Here is an 18,889-nt window from a genome sequence, read left to right as displayed (position 1 = left end):
TATTAATGTCATTGTTATTGCATTAATTTACTTATCTTGTATTCTATCTTCTTTAAAAGAATAAAAAATTCATTTATTAAGTACCACAAGAAGAACGAAACTATGAAATAAATAAATAAATATAATATAATATTAATTATTTATTTGACTCAACGAGAGACTAAAAGAATATAATATGTATAAACACATGATATCTTATTTATATATATATATATATATATATATATATATACTTTTGTAGAAATCATGATATCAAAGAATTAATCAATATCATGAAATCCAAAATATATTAATCCATTATCGATAAATACGTGTATATTTGTGCGTTAAATGGTCTTGAAATTAAAAAAACAAAGTAAAAAGTATGTAAAAGATAAATAATTTGATAAATGAAAAATATCTTAAAAATATATATGAAAAAAATAAACATGTAGAATTTAAAATAAAATAGGATATTTGATTATTTTTATATACTTTTCAAATGTAATTAATTATTTAGTTCATATTTTTTTTCTATATCTTTTTATCAACTTTTTTTAATTTCTCATCTAGGATCAATTAAGGATCAATGTCCTAGAATTATCGATTAAAAATGTGAGATTATTAAAAGTTACAAACTAATTTTTTTTAGATAATTTTAATATTATATTTTTTTAACAAATATTAAATTTTTACAATATATGGTGATACACTTAATATATTCACCCTTAGGATTGATTAGAAAGTGAAAATATTTTAAAAAATTTAATGAAAATATTTTTTTTTGCGAAAAGATAGAAAGAAAAATAATGAGTAGAAAATAAATTTTACTTGCTTCTTAAGAATATTTTGTATAATTTATTATTATTTTAATTCTTGAAATTTTATAAAAAAAAAAGTATAAACATTATATTGAAATATACCTAATTTTGTAATGTGTTATTATCCTTATTTGCACATAGATTTTATGACAAATATTATATATATATATATATATATATATATATATATATATATATACACGAGGTTTGGTAATATATTTTTCTATTCCGTTTATTTTTTTTATTTTAAGAAACAGATCATCTAAAGTTTATTTACTGTTACATTGTTCTCGTAACATTAACAAATTATTATTTTATTTATTTAAAATAAAATGAATTTTTAACTTAACTTTAAATAAACAAGAATGCAACAAAATAAAATATTTATTTAATAATGTTAACCTTAATCAATTGTTGTTCTTTTTAGTGAAAACTTATTTATGATGTAACATTTCATCAATTCAAACAATTTTATAATATATTTTTCTAATGATTATCAAAATGATGTAAAAAACTTTACTTGAATTACTTACAAGAATATCACATTTATATTGGTGTCATACAATGGTCAACAATTCACATCAATAGTATTTTATTTCTATTTTTAAGTTGAAAATATTTAGAAAAAAACAATTTTTGTATTAAAAATCTAGTTGAAAAAATAAAATTGTTAGGAACTTAAAAATGACTTAAATAATAAGAGAAAGAATTGAGATCCATTAATTTAGTACAATTAAAATATAAATCATTTGAGAAAATAAATTTTATAAACTAGACTAAAATAACTTCATTCTCTAATTTAAATTACAATGTATGATGTAACGTCCCTACTGGAAATTACTTAATTAAAATAAATAAATAAGAAATGAAGATCAACGAAAAAATTTTATTATTCCCAAATGTAGGAAAATTTAAAACATTATTCAATGCGCCAAAATTCGATTAAAGCTAAAGTAATAATCTTATTACAATTTCCAAAATTCAACAAAACAGAAGAAAACATAATTTATTTCATAGCTCAAGTCCCCAAGCTAGCCCTCTCTATGTTTTTATGCATCGCCAGCATCACCTGTAATATCATCTGCTCCCGTGTAACGAATCACACGATCATCACCAAACCAAACACAAACAGAAAGGGTGAGCTCATAATGAAAATAGCACATACATTAATAATATCAATTACCCAACTAATTCAGTCTAGTTAGTTCTTGGCCAAGACCTTAATACCCCAAGGCTTTCCAACCTTCCAATCACACAAATAGTTAGTATTGGATTCAGGATTTATGATGCTCACACGAACTTGCCCGCTCGTGGTCTTGCCTCTATGAACCTCCCCGCTCATAGTCCTGCTCTACGAACCTCTCCGCTCGTAGTCCTGCTCTACCGACCTGCCCGCCCATAGTCCAACACACGTGATCCACCAACTACGTACCTCCCCGCACACAGCATCTTTCAAGTGTGAGCACAGAACATACGAACCTACCTCGCTCGTATCCCCACACGAGAGTAACAGGATATGAACCTCCTCGCTCATACTATCACGTGTTCACCACCATCCATGAACCTACCCGCTCATGGCACAACATCTCCTAATCCAAGTATAACATCACTGCATATAACAACTCACACTTATCAGGTACCTGCAGCTTTAACACCTGGCGTAGCCTAAGCGCCGCTAGGCGAAACCTACGCAAACTGCCTGGCAGAACACCTTTTGCCACCAGGCGCCAGCCTTTAACAAACCCACTGTTGCAGGGTCTATCGCCTGGCGAATCACACATTGCTGCTAGGCGCCATGCAGTGCAGGAACATCCCTGCTGCCCCTATCGCCTGGCGTAGACACTCTGGCCACTAGGCGCCATACTAGTAGCGCATTTCTGCTGGTTTTGGCACCCAGATTAAGTCATTCCTTAATCCAATACACTACCAAAGGCATCACTACACCCTCAAGTATAAGGACATCATACCTAATCACCCTGTCATACCTTAATCAATTCAATTTCCTATAACTCATATTCAGAGGTTCCTGGATTCTAGGCACGTGATTCATCAAGTTCTCTAATCTTGGCAGATGACTTAATCAAGCTTAAGAAAAGAGTTACTAACCCAATATCCTAAAATCAGGCAACCTACTTTTGCTATACTGTAATTAATACCAACCCTATTTATTCAATTCTCTTCTCATTAAGCTGCACAATTTTAAGATTGATTTTTCAACTCACTAAGGCTTGACTATCACAAAGAACACCAATCCTAAAGAAAACTACGCATTCCAGCACTTAGAATTTTATTAGGATTAGCATTTCCTTCCTTTCACTATCCTTCTTACACCACTCATAAACATAAAACACATCATCACTTCCCTCTACTAGTCTCATTCTCTAATGATATACGTATATTATCCCTTCCCATTTCATCACCTAATTTTATTTTAACATCCACGTCCATGGTTTTCTTCCCTCTTTGCCAAACCACTCCAGTTCGCAAAAGTGCACTTGCTCCTTGTCATTGCCTGACGGCAAACAAGGTGCCGCCAAGCAGTGTATCAGAACCAGACAGAACCTCCTATCTCTGTACCTGCGAGTAACCAAGGCCCTATTCCATAATGTTTTCTAATTGTTAAAAGAACCAAAACACTCCATATCGCATGCGCTTCATTAAAATTTCATTCCCAAATTTTAATTATTAATGTTCATCAACCCTTACTATCTGGAATTGGATTCCAATCACTTCTCTTAAAATTCCTAACATGTATTCATGCTTCATCATTCACCATTTTCCCAAAGAGTCAATACATACACAATACCATTAATAACATATATAGGTTCCTATATTCAACATGACCCAACAAGCACTACTAAAAACATTTTCATCAATCACACATCTATACTATATATATATATATATATATATATATATATATATATATATATATATATATATATATATATATATATATATATATATATATGCACCAATGAAGACCATACCAGCACTTAAGCACACTTAATCATCCATTAATAATCATACTATTAGGGAATTAAAACAACCAATCATGAGTGATGTATATCTCTAGCTGCATACATCCAATTCATATCTCCGCTGTTCAAAGTGAATAACAATATGTTATGAATCTCTTGTCAAAATTTTACCTAAATCGGACGATTAACGAATCGGGAAACGTAGTTTTACAAAAACTGCGCAAACCAGATAAATTTGTGGCGCCTAGCGCCCAAAAAATCAAAGCTTGGCGCCTGGCGGTATGAAACTTGCGCCCGACGGTCCCTGCTGCTCGAAAAGTATGAAAAATAGCTTTCTGCACAGTATTCGCGTCGCCTGGAAGAGTCACCCTTGCCGTCAAGCGATTCATCACAAAAAATCCAGAATTGGGTTAACTCTCATGCGTCGCCTAACGGTATATTTGACACTGCCAAGCGATTTCTAGAAATTTTCCAGAAACGTGAAAATAACAGGCTTTTGATCATGTAGAGCATCATATTCAAACATTACAACACGATAATAATCATAGATAATTCATACACATAAAGGAACTCCCCTAACCTGGAATCCTTGCTCCCAAATGGTCTGCCCAAGCCTTTCTTTCAAGAGGTCCAAGAACCTTCCTCTCCTCTACCAAAATTCTCAGCTTCCACTCTTCTAAAAGCACGTTTTGATGTCTCTGAACCCTCTCCCTTCAGCACCACGAAAATACAGTCCTGATTCCCCCTCTAATTCTCTTCTCTCTCAAAGTTAATGTCTCCCTTAATCACCCTTTACTACTAAAACGAAAATTAATTAAAATTGACTTAATGGTTATAACAGAATGTCTCTCCCCCATTAGGCTGCCTCTCTTGACAGCTAGGGTTCCTTTTCCTTTTCATCTCCATGCAAAAATGAAATTTTGGCAAAAAGAAAGTTAATTTCATTCTTAACAAGATTTGAACCCACAACCATTCAATTACCAAGTTAAGATTATCACTAATCACATTCAAACCTATCCTTAAAATAATGCACAACTTAAAATAACATACAATTAGCATCATAAGACTCAAACCCAAGACCTCTCACACAATCAAAGTACTCTCAATCACTTGAATTAATACTTTTTCACATCATAATAATTTGCATTAAATGCCATAAAGGCTCATATTACCCACACTTATTAAATAAGTATTTATTTAATTATTTAAATTTCTCGGGTCTTACACATGATAAGTGAAGGAACCAATAATAAATACCTCATACAAACCAATTCATTTTTGTCTTATTCATTGGAATATGAAATTGGTTCAGAAATCACATGCAGAAAATTAATGAGCCAAAATTAATAAACCAACACAATGATAAAAATATTTCTCATTTTAATCTTATTTGACATTTAAAATATTTCTCATTAAGCTTAAAATAAAAAAACATGCTTATATTATTGTCATTTTTATTACATTAATTTACTTATCTTTTTTAAAAAAATAAAAAATTAATTTAATAAGTATCACAAGAAGAACAAAACTATGAAATAAATACATAAAATAAAATATCAATTATTTATTTGACTCAACGAGAGAACTAAAGGAGTATAATAGGTATAAACACATGATATCTTCTTTTTTGTTTTATTTCTATCTAAATACAAATCAAAATAATTAATATATTAAGTGTCTTGAAATATATATACTTTTGTAGAAATCATGATATCAAAGAATTAATGAATATCATGAAATCCAAAATATATTTAATCCACTGTCAATAAATACATGTATATTTGTGCGTTAAGTGGTCTTGAAATTAACAAAACATAAGTAAAAAGTATATAAAAGATAAATAATTTGATAAATGAAAAATATCTTAAAAATATAAATGAAAAAAATAAACATGTCAAATTTAAATTAAAATAGGATATTTAATTATTTTTTATATACTTTTCAAATGTAATTAATTATTTAGTTCATATCTTTTCTATATCTTTTTATCAACTTTTTTTTAATTTCTCATTTAGGATTAATTAAGGATCAATATCCTAGAGTTATCGATTAAAAATGTGAGATTATTAAAACTTCCAATTTAATTAATGTTTTTTTTTCATTAATTTGTAATATTATATTTTTTTAACAAAAGTTATTTCTTTTACAATATATGGTGATACATTTAATATATTCACCCTTACGATTGATTAGAAAGTGAAAATATTTTTAAAAATTTAATGAAAATAAAAGTTTTTGCCGAAAAAGAGAAAGAAAAACAATGAGTAGAAAATAAAATTTACTTTTCTTAAGAATATTTTGTATAATTTATTTATAATTTTAATTCTTGGAATTTTATAAAAAAAGTATAAACATTTGTGATAGAATATTTAAATATACCTAATTGTGTAATATGTTATTATTGTAATTTGTGCAAAGATTTTACTACAAGTATTATATATATGGGGTTTGGTAATATATTTTTCTACTCCGTTTATTTTTTATTTTAAGTAACATATCATCTATAGTTTATTTAGTATTATATATTGTTCTTGTAACGTTAACAAATTATTATTTTATTTATTTAAAATAAAATGAATTTTTAATTTAATTGAAAATAAAAAATGAACACAACAAAACAAAATATTTATTTTAATTATGTTAACCTTAATCAATTGTTCTTCTTTTTATCGAAAACTTATCGATGATGTAACACTTCATCAATTCAAACAATTTTATAATATATTTTTTTATAGTTATCAAAATGATGAAATTTTTTTTACTCAAATTACTTACAAGAATATCACGTTTATATTGGTGTCACACAACACAATGGTCCACAATTCACATCAATACTATTTTGTTTCTATTTTTAAGTTGAAAATATTTAGAAAAAACAATTTTTTATTAAAAATCCGGTTGGAAAAACAAAAATTGTTAGGAACTTAAAATTGACTTAAAAAAAAGAAAGAATTGAGATCCATTAATTTAGCACAATTAAAATATAAATCATTTGAGAAAATAAATTTTATAAACCAAAATAAAATAACTTCATTCTTTAATTAATTTAGGCTTAAATATACATTTGATCCATATTTTTGTTGTTTTTATTCAATTTGGTTCTCATTTTCATTTTGTGTTCAATTAGGTTCTCATTTTCGTCAAATTTTGGTCAATTTGATCTTTTTCACTAACGGTGTTTAAATAGTTAAAGTTTTTGAATATTACATGCCACGTGTCAGCTACTAATTTTTTTTAATGTTTTTTAAAGTCACAATTGTGTCACGTGTCAATGCTAGTGTCACGTGTCAATTTATATTCTACTTAACAATTGAATCTAAGAATTATATTCAATTTATAATTAAATATTATAATTTATAGTTGAATTCCAAAAATAACTAATAATAATGTCAATTTTAAAAATTAAGTTATTCCATTTTAACAAAATTTGGGACTAAATTAAAAAAAAAAATAACGAATATAGGGACTGAATTGAACAAAAATAACAAATATTGAGATTAAATTGAACAAAAAGAAATAATGCAACAACAAACTGACACGCACAATTGTGACGTGACACATGAATTTTTTTTTTGAAATTAATTTTTTTTTAAAAATTAAAAAAATTTAAAAAATGAAGAGCTAACACGTGACATGTACGGTTCAAAAACGTTAACTATTTAAACACCGTTAGTGAAAATGACAAAATTGACCAAAATTTGACGAAAATGAGAATCTAATTGAACACAACAAAAATGGGGATCGAATTGAATAAAAACAACAAAAATAGGAACGAAATGTATATTTAAACTTATTTTTAATTATTACTAGATCAAAACTTTAATATTTTTCAATTAATTTTTAAATTAAATATATTATTAATCTCTGAATTTTAATATAAAATTAAAATTATTTATTATGGATATTAAACTTTTAATATATTTTTGATTACGAGCTTTAAAAATAAATCATATAACTTTTTTAATTTAATTATTTTAAATAATTTTACATTACATCTCAAAAATATATTAATCATTTAAGCTATAAAATAAATGTTAATTTATTTAAATTAAAATAATTATATTTATTCATTTTAAAATGGAAGATTAAAATATATCAATTTTACGTTAAAATTAACTAAAAGTATATCTAATTTCAAACCTTATATAATAAAAATCGTAAGAATCTAGAAAATGACGTCTTAAAATTGATAGTGATTTAAAAATAGTGAGACTCAATTATTTTAATATTAAACGATTTTAGTATAAATAAAATTGTTATAAACAAGTTTCATTATTTTAAAACACATCATCTCTCTAGAAACCACTTTTCTAGGTTTATCTGATCAGTTTTTCCGCTCGTGTAAGTTAAGTTTCAACTTTTTTTCCTTGGTCTTCTTCTAGTTTCTGTCGCATGTAAAGTTTTTACTACTTGCATGTGTTCTTTTAATCATTTGTATGCTCTGCTGGTCAGTGATCATAATGATATGTTCTGATCGTTCTTGTGATGTTTCTATGTGTAGATAGAGCATCCTGTGGAGGGTACTGTTCCATTTTTGTGAAGCTATCCTGAACTCTATTAGCTATTCATACTCATGTAGAGGAGAATGGTTAGGTGGTGAGAGTAGCAGGAGGTCTTGTCGTAAGAATGATTCCATTTTTCTTATGACTATAAAAGGGATTAACTGTATGTGTGGTAGCTCGGGGAGAGAATGTTATTTCATTATTTCACCACAGGTGCACGACTTTACTAGTCTGACACAAGAGCATGTATTCGGATAATATTGAGTCTAGAAAAGTTTGATTCATAATATAATATGTTGTGTGGTTGTGCTGTATCTGTTGAATATGAGAAATTGTATGCATGTGGACTATATTTTATAATGCAATTGTAGTCTCTTATTTAGTTAGCTTACCCTTCTTTTGTGTTTTCTCCTTTGTGTTGTCTGTTTTCTTTTGCAATGATCACCTTATTGGTGTGAGCAAATGAAGATGCAGGTGTAGTGGTACCTCTTGTGGTTGAGGCGTTATCAGTTTGGGTGGTCGAGCAAGATTAGATCATGTTAGGTATAGTTTGGAAATAAAAGAAATAGTAGTAGTTGGAGTAGTAATGTATGTATGTGATATTATTGTAGTCTTATCTGATATAACTGTACTAATATACCATAAATATTGGACTATATGCTTTCTTAAACTGCTAAAATTGGGATGTTACAAAAATAGTTGTGAATTTTGTCATTTTTATATATGTTCATTTATTAATAATCATAGAGTGACTTTTTAAATTTATATAATTAATTAAATTTATAAAAATAACTAAATTTAAATAAATAATAATTAAAAAGAATAAAATAGTATAATAGTTATTTAAATTAAACATAATTAAAATTAAATTAACAATCTTTAAAGGATAAAAATAAAAATAAAAATATGATTATTTAAATTTAAAACAATAGTTAAAAAATAAAATTATATTCATCATATATATATATATATATATAATCTACATAATTTTTTTATTTTATATTTTATGTAATCGTTACTTTAAATTAAAATTATTATATTTTTATTTATATTTGTGGTTTAGTTTCTAAGATAGCTATTTTAATTTAAAATAATATTACATAAAAAAATAAAATTAAAAAAAATTATTAACACCATTTATATAGAGAGAAAGAGAGAGTCATAGATATAATTGTCTTTTTATTATTAAAGATGTGGTGGATAAAACAGTTTTTATATCTCTTTATAACTTTCAAGTCAATATCTACATAAACTAGCATAAATTAGAAGATTATGGTCATCACCTTCGTTAATATAGAGATTGTAATCATCTCTTATTATCCAATGTATTATTAAGAATAATTATTTGTAATATTATTTTACATTAATTATAAAATTTCATACATTTATTAATATATTAATGTATGTAAGTAAAATGATTATTATGTTAGCTAATCAACGAAAAAAAATAAAAAAACTAAAGTAAAACATATGAATATATTTTCTAAATTAAATGATTTTGTTAGATTTTTTATATATTTTTTCAATTTAAAAATTTAAGTTAAAGTATATTATGTTAACTACCGGTTTTCAAAAAATTGATTGCTACCATATGTAACATCCCATTCTCAATAGATTAAACTATTAAATAAAACATCACAAAATTATAGTAACGAGAAGCACTCAGATGAACATAAACGTAGAAAAGGTAACTGTTACAGTCATCCATAAGTGTATGGTGAAAACAAAATTAGGCATACCACCATGCCATAAACAACCTAAGAGAAAGTTAAAAGTTTTACAAAAGGCGATGCTCCTCCAGAGCATGAGATTACAAAAAGGCACTTAGGGCCATAGACCGATCCTGAGAGTCACACAGACAGATCCCCTAAGCTGCACCACTGCTACCACCGGGCCTACTCCCAGAATTTCCTCCATCTGCTCCCACCAAGGGTGATCATCGCAAAAGAGAAAACACAACAGGAACACAAACAGAAATGCAAGGGTAAGCTAGTATAATTTAATCTTATCATGATACCATGGACAAGTACTTAAATATTCCTTAACATGCAACACAACAGGCACAGAACATCATGTTATAGCAAACAAGCAAGACACTATGACTCAATTATCCGGATAAATATACTAAGATCGGATTCATTGGACGTTTGCACTTGTGGTGGCCTCTACTGCTCTGCAGAGCCATTGCCAATGGGTTTCACCCTACCACGCACAAGGTTAGCCTTTAAACGTCTAGGGCCATTATCCTACCATAGACTAAGGCCTCCCGCTACTCTCACCACTTGGGTCAGTTTGCTCTACTTGAGACTCACTGACTCTTTAGAGTTTCGGGATGCAGTCCTTACTTGAATCCTTATCTTAATATATACACTACACGCCACCATGAAGTCTCCCCACGAGACTTATGGAATTACGCCTAACTCACAATCAGAATCATGTTTCTCATACAATTCCCACCTCTTTTTGGTCATTCATCCAATTTTCATGTTAAAACATCACGAAGCCACAAACCCATGATCAATCTCATACAAGCATGCCAATTTCGTTCATAAAATCCAAACACCCAAGCATATTCACGTACATCATATTTAGGAGGAATAATCTAAACAATACATGCAACAAATCATCCAAACAGTCAAGAAAACATAGCACACATTCGCAAACTCGCTCAGGCGAGAAGCTGGCCTTACTGAAACAGCGGATTCTCGTCCAGGCGAGACGCACGACAGTGGAGGCTTCCCGAATTCTCGCTCAGGCGAGACCTTCTCGCCTGAGCGAGACTATGCGTCGCTCAAAATGGAAACTGGGCCGCTTAGGCGAGTGCTCGTGGCAGAACCAGGGTGAGCATTTTGATACTGTCGCCTAGGCGAGACGAGCTCGCTTGGGCGAGACTAACAGATCTCACCACTGTCAGCCTACATGCAGTGGCGGAAACAACTCAGATCAACGCCCAAATACACATGCAACTCCATTTCATCCAATAAAAACATACTATGCACGCATATAAACATAAAATCGACCAAAAACAGCCAAGAGTAACTTAGGACCGATGAGTCTAGCTTCCCTTACCTCTATATTGAGCACCAAAAGCAAACCGATCTGAACTAAGAGGTACTACAGCTCCAAGAACTCGAATAGTGAACTATGAAAACCAGGACAATACGAGGTAATTACTTGGAACCCTACCCAACCAACACACTCAAACAACGAAAAGAGGAGGGAATAGACCAAAGGACTCTGAAGTTCAACTTACCAGAAGGCACTAGATGGGTTTCGTTAGCTCGAAAGTGGATGAAGATCGTGCCTTAGCAGAGCTCCTAGCAGAAGACAAGAGAGGAGAGGAAACTGTTTTCTGAAAAAGGAGATAAGAGCATACTGAATGAACTGAAAGGGGTATGGGGGGTCCTACAGTTGGGCTGGCCTTGGGCCTACGAAAAGGCCAGACCCAAAGAATTATAACTGTAAAAAGGGGTTTACAATATCTCCCCAACAACAAAAATTTTTCGTCCTCGAAAAATTAGACTTACCAGAACAGATGTGGGTATGAACTCCTCATCTTCTCCTCTAGCTCCCAGGTAGAGTCCCCTGTCCTCTGGTCCCAGATGACCTTCACAAGACTTGTGGCTCTTCCCTTGCGCTCCCTCACTTGACGGTCCTCTATGGCCACGGGTTGTACCGCTACCTGGAGATCCTCCCTGACTTCCACATCCTCCGCCTCCAACACATGTGATGGGTCAAAAACATACTTCCGTAGTTATGAGACATGGAAGACTGGGTGTAGATTAGCCAACTGGGGTGGTAAAGCAATCTCATAAGCCACGGGCCCTATCCTCCTCAAGATTTGATACGGACCCAAGAACCTAGGAGACAACTTCCTTGATCGGATAGCCCTCCCCACACCAGTGGTTCGGGTCACTCTCAAGAACACATGCTCTCCAGCCTCAAACTCTAGGAGCCTCCTCCTCCGGTCTGCATATGCCTTCTGCCGACTCTGAGATGCTTGCAACCTATCCCTTGCACCGACTCTGAGTTTGTTGCAACAACTCAGGTCCCACCAAAAATGACTCACCATCCTGGTACCAACACAAGGGAGTCTTACATCTCCTCCCATACAAAGCCTCATAAGGCGCCATCCCTATACTCGCCTGGTAACTATTGTTGTAGGTAAACTCCACTAGCGGTAGCACCTCATCTCAACTACCAAGGTTGTCCAAGATACACGTCCTCAACAAGTCCTCCAAGGACTGAATCACTCTCTCTGACTGGCCATCCGTCTGAGGATGATAAGCAGAACTCATCCTCAACCTGCTACCCATAGCCTCCTGCAGTGCCTGCCAGAACCTGGAAGTGAACCGGGGGTCTCTGTCAGACACTATGCTACTAGACACTCCATGAAGTCTCACTATCTCTCGGATGTAGAGCTGGGCCAACTTGGCCATAGACATTCTGAGATTCACTACCAAAAAGTGAGCACTCTTCGTTAGCCGATCCACCATCACCCATATAACATCATGCCCTCTCACGGTGCGAGGCAAGTGGGTAACAAAATCCATAGCTATGCTGTCCCACTTCCACACCGGAATATCCAAGGGCTGAAGCGTTCCACCAGGTTTCTGATGCTCCACCTTAGCCTTCTGACAAGTCAAGCAAGCGGATACAAACTGTGCGACCTCTTTCTTCATGCCTTGCCACCAAAAGTTCTCCTTGAGGTCTTGGTACATCTTAGTCATGCCAGGGTGCAGACTAAGGCGACTCTTGTGTCCCTCCTCAAGGATCAACTTCCTCAACTCAGCATCTTCTGGTACACAAACCCTGCCTCTGAATCTCAACACACCATCACTGCCCAAGGCAAACTCCTTAGCCTGATCTGATCCCAGTAGTTCTTTTAACTTATGTAGACTAACATCCCTTGCTTGCCTCTCCCTGATTAAGCCCAGGAAGTCACTAGATATAACCAAGGTACTACACCTAATGAATTCCGGCTCCAACTCAAACTGTAGCTTCATGTCTCTGAAACTCTTAAGCAACTCTAACTCTTTCATCATCAAGTGTGCCACATGCACTGTCTTCCTACTCAATGCGTCTGTCACCACATTTGCTTTCCCTGGATGATAGAGAAGCTCGAAGTCGTAGTCCTTTAAAAACTCTATCCACCGCCTCTGCCTCATATTTAACTCTTTCTGATCAAAGAGGTACTTCAAACTCTTGTGGTCACTAATCACACGGAACTGCGCACCATACAGGTAGTGCCTCCAAAATTTCAAAGCAAAGACCACTGCTGCTAACTCGAGATCATGAGTGGGGTAGTTCTTTTCATGAACCTTCAACTGCCTCGAAGCATAGGCCACCACCTTCCTCTCTTGCATCAAGACACACCCAAGGCCCTGATGAGAGGCATCATAGTAAACCTCAAAGGGTTTACTCACATCTGGGATTACCCACACTGGAGCACTCGTCAACCTCTGCTTAAGCTCCCTGAAGCTCTTCTCACACCTATCAGTCCATGCAAACGGTTGGTCTTTCCTGGTTAGCTGTGTCAGGGGTGCTACTATCTTGGAGAACCCCTCTATAAACCTCCTGTAATAGCCAACTAAACCCACGAAGCTCCGAATCTCCGTCACTGACTTGGGACATCCCCACTGTATCACAGCCTCTACCTTAGCTGGATCCACAGCTATACCCTGAGCTGATATCACGTGCCCCAAGAACTACACCTCTCTCATCCAGAAGTCGCACTTTGACAACTTGGCAAACAATTGTTTCTCCCTCAAGATACCAAGCACTATCCTCAGATGCTTGGCATGTTCCTCATGCGTCCTGGAGTAGATGAGAATGTCGTCTATGAAGACCATGACAAACTTATCTAGAAACGGGCGGAAGATCCGGTTCATGTAGTCCATGAACAAAGCCGGAGCATTGGTCACACCAAACGGCATAACCACGTACTCGTAGTGCCCGTATCTGGATCTGAAAGCAGTCTTCTCAACATCTTCTGCCTTCACCAGAATCTGATGATAACCCGACCGGAGATCAATCTTGGAGAACACCGATGCCCCATGTAGCTGATCCATCAAATCATCTATTCTTGGCAAAGGATACTTGTTTTTGATAGTCAGCTTGTTCAGCTGCTTATAGTCCACACACAACCTCGAGCCGCCATCCTTCTTCTTTACCAACAAGACAGGCGCTCCCCACGGCGAAACACTCGGCCGTATAAACTGTTTCTCTAGCAACCCCTCTATCTGTTTCTTTAACTCCACCAACTCCGTTGGGGCCATGCGGTAAGGGGCTATCGACACGGGGCCAGCTCCTGGTACCAAGTCTATGGAGAACTCAACTTCTCTCCTCGAGGGCAAACCTGGTACCTCTTCGGGGAACACGTCCTCAAAGTCCCTGACCACTAGTATCACAGTGATCCTCTCTTCCTTCTCAACCTCTATCCTGGCAAAGATCATAAAACACTATGCGCCACTCTGAATTTCCTTCATTACCCCATGGGAAGACAACAACTCAGGCTCCTCTGAGTTAGAGAACAACAGCTTCTTCTTCCGACAGTCTATGAGCACATGATTGGCAGAGAGCCAATCCATTCCCAATATCACATCAAGCCCTTGCAGAGGGAGGCATACGAGATTGACTTTGTATACGCGCCCCTCTACCTCAACTGGACATCTAGAACACACAGAGGAAGTCCTAATCAACCCAGATGCCAGGGTAGATACCACGAGGTCGAACGGTAGTTCACACACCGGCAGACTCAACTCCCGCACACAAGACTCTGACACAAAAGAGTGTGTCGCTCCGAAATCAAAAAGAACACAACAGGACTTGCCAGATATCACACAACAACCAAACACAAGGTTACCTGAACTCGCCGCCTCTGACCCAGTCATCGTAAAAACCCTGCCTGTAGCTTGAGGCCTGCTCCTCTTCTCTGCTGAGTCTGACCAGACGTCTGGCTCAGAGTCTGTGGTGAGGGTCGTGCCACTGCCCTCCTCAGAGTGGGAAAATCCCTACCAAAGTGGCCCTCCCTGCCACAATGGTTGCACCTGCGGAAACCTGATAGTTGCGGGCAGAAATTCTTCCCATGCGGCCCTCCGCAATGATAGCACTAGATCCTGCTGGGCGGGGAAGAAAAACCTCTAGACCCCTGTGGCTGTGGGTGAGGTCTAGCATATGGCTTCCTTTTCTCTTCAACTCGTGGCCTGGACCCAGATGGTCCGCTAACTCTCTGCTGTGGCTGCTGCTGGGCTTCCACCTCTACCTTCATACGCTCCATGACCCTGGCCTTTTCCACCAAGGTCGCAAAGTCCTTAATGGACAGCGGGGCCACCATCAACCGAATGTCTCCTCTGAGACCATTCTCAAATTTCCTGCAACGCCACTCCTCATTAAGCGGCATGGTGTAAAAACGCCCCAGATGCTTGAATCTCTCGGCGTACTCAGCTACTGACTTGTTCCCCTACGTCAGCTGAAGGAACTCTACCTCCTTAGCGTACCTCACGTTATAAGGGAAAAACTCTGAAAGAAACCTCCTCTTGAAGGCTTCTCATGTGATATCCTCATGCTTCTCTTCCATCACTAGTATCATGCTGGCCCACCAATGCTCAGCCTCTCCAGTGAGCATGTAGATAGTGAAAGCAAGCCTGCTCTCATCGGGGCACCTCTTGGCATCAAAGATGCGCTCCATATCCTTCATCCATTGGTCCGCCTGATCGGGACTCTTCTTGCCATCAAACTTGGCGAGGTGGTGCTTTAAGAAGTCTTCCAAACTCCATTCAGGGGGTGGAGGTTGGGGATGAGGACCATACACCTGTGCACCTGCAGCATTCTCCCCTAACTGACATAGAGCATCCACATGCTGCCTCAGAGCGTCTTCAGCAGCCTGCCTAGCAGCCTCCATCTGCTGCATCATAAAGTTCTGTTGCTCAAGAGAGGCTTCCTGGCGCTGCATCGTCGCCTCGTGCTGCTGCAACATGGCATTGCTTTGCTGGGTCAAAGCAGCAGCCATTGCCTCTATCGCCCTAGCCAGATCTTGCCCAACGCCCTGAGGGAGTGGAGGAGGAGCGATACGCGGGGGTGCCATAACACTGGACACACAGAAAGAACCATCAGAACTCGGTTAGATCGGAAACTCATCTAAACACGACAAGAAAGACACAACGAAAGCTAAGCAAACACATAGCCCACAGACACTTAGGAAGGAAGGCTCTGATACCATAAATGTGACATCCCATTCTCAATAGATTAAACTATTAAATAAAGCATCACAAAATTATAGTAACGAGAAGCACTCAGATGAACATAAACATAGAAAAGGTAACTGTTACAGTCATCCAGAAGTGTATGGTGAAAACAAAATTAGGCATACCACCATGCCATAAACAACCTAAGAGAAAGTTAATAGTTTTACAAAAGGCGTTGCTCCTCTAGAGCATGAGATTACAAAAAGGCACTTAGGGCCATAGACCGATCCTGAGAGTCACACAGACAGATCCCCTAAGCTGCACCACTGCTACCACCGGGCCTACTCCCAGAATTTCCTCCATCTCCTCCCACCAAGGGTGATCATCGCAAAAGAGAAAACACAACAAGAACACAACAAGAACACAAACAGAAATGCAAGGGTAAGCTAGTATAATTTAATCTTATCATGATACCATGGACAAGTACTTAAATATTCCTTAACATGCAACACAACAGGCACAGAACATCATGTTATAGCAAACAAGCAAGACACTATGACTCAATTATCCGGATAAATATACTAAGATCGGATTCATTGGACGTTTGCACTTGTGGTGGCCTCTACTGCTCTGCAGAGCCATTGCCAATGGGTTTCACCCTACCACGCACAAGGTTAGCCTTTAAACGTCTAGGGCCATTATCCTACCATAGACTAGGGCCTCCCGCTACTCTCACCACTTGGGTCAGTTTGCTCTACTTGAGACTCACTGACTCTTTAGAGTTTCGGGATGCGGTCCTTACTTGAATCCTTATCTTAATATATACACTACACGCCACCATGAAGTCTCCCCACGAGACTTATGAAATTACGCCTAACTCACAATCAGAATCATGTTTCTCATACAATTCCCACCTCTTTTTGGTCATTCATCCAATTTTCATGTTAAAACATCACGAAGCCACAAATCCATGATCAATCTCATACCAAGCATGCCAATTTCGTTCATAAAATCCAAACACCCAAGCATATTCACGTACATCATATTTAGGAGGAATAATCTAAACAATACATGCAACAAATCATCCAAACAGTCAAGAAAACATAGCACACATTCGCAAACTCGCTCAGGCAAGAAGCTGGCCTTACTGAAACAGCGGATTCTCGCCCAGGCGAGACGCGCGACAGTGGAGGCTTCCCGAATTCTCGCTCAGGCGAGACCTTCTCGCCTGAGCGAGACTATGCGTCGCTCAAAACGGAAACTGGCCGCCTAGGCGAGTGCTCGTGGCAGAACCAGAGTGAGCATTTTGATACTGTCGCCTAGGCGAGACGAGCTCGCTTGGGCGAGACTAACAGATCTCACCACTGTCAGCCCACATGCAGTGGCGGAAACAACTCAGATCAACGCCCAAATACACATGCAACTCCATTTCATCCAATAAAAACATACTATGCACGCATATAAACATAAAATCGACCAAAAACAGCCAAGAGTAACTTAGGACCGATGAGTCTAGCTTCCCTTACCTCTATATTGAGCACCAAAAGCAAATCGATCTGAACTAAGAGGTACTACAACTCCAAGAACTCGAATAGTGAACTGTGAAAACCAGGACAATACGAGGTAATTACTTGGAACCCTACCCAACCAACACACTCAAACAACGAAAAGATGAGGGAATAGACCAAAGGACTCTGAAGTTCAACTTACCAGAAGGCACTAGATGGGTTTCGTTAGCTCAAAAGTGGATGAAGATCGTGCCCTAGCAGAGCTCCTAGCAGAAGACAAGAGAGGAGAGGAAACTGTTTTCTGAAAAAGGAGACAAGAGCATACTGAATGAACTGAAAGGGGTATGGGGGGTCCTACAGTTGGGCTGGCCTTGGGCCTACGAAAAGGCCAGGCCCAAAGAATTATAACTGTAAAAAGGGGTTTACACCATATGGTACCAAATTCCGATTTCGATTTTTCTTACAAAGATCTAAACATTTTTAGTTAACAAAAACAATAAATTTATAAAATATTTTCTACTAGTTTCATTAAACATCATTAAATTCATGAAAGTTTGAATATTTTCAAATTAGTGTTTGTAATATGAAAAGTCAAAGAATGTAAAGAAAAAAACATTTAAAACTGAAATATGTAAACTAATAAGAGTAGTGGTGATTTTAAAATATGATATTCGATTATTTTGTTGTTTAAAAAGTCAGATTAGAAATGAACAATTTATTAATCGAGTTTTATTTGATAAAGTTATGATTTTTATGAAATTCTTAGATTTTTTTTTTATGTTTTTTCTGACTTGATCTTTTTTCTATTTTGAATATCATAGACCCTAAGAGAAATTTTTGTTAACAACTCTTCACATCCAACAGAGTTTAAAATAGAGCAAATTTACTTTTTGTTCTATATTGAGTCAATTT

At 35.7% G+C, this 18,889-nt stretch overlaps 1 protein-coding gene across 1 annotated transcript; it reads right to left on the bottom strand.

Moving 5' to 3' along the window:
- Positions 1 to 14,744: 14,744 nt before the first annotated feature.
- On the bottom strand, positions 14,745 to 15,176 carry LOC114170378. Its single transcript, XM_028055857.1, has one exon. It carries the CDS (start codon positions 15,174 to 15,176, stop codon positions 14,745 to 14,747), a length of 432 nt encoding a protein of 143 aa, XP_027911658.1.
- Between the last annotated feature and the right edge of the window lie 3,713 nt (positions 15,177 to 18,889).

Source organism: Vigna unguiculata, chromosome 11, assembly GCF_004118075.2.
Source record: "Vigna unguiculata cultivar IT97K-499-35 chromosome 11, ASM411807v1, whole genome shotgun sequence".
Taxonomy (NCBI): Eukaryota; Viridiplantae; Streptophyta; class Magnoliopsida; order Fabales; family Fabaceae; genus Vigna; species Vigna unguiculata.
This window is presented reverse-complemented; position numbering and strand designations above follow the sequence as displayed.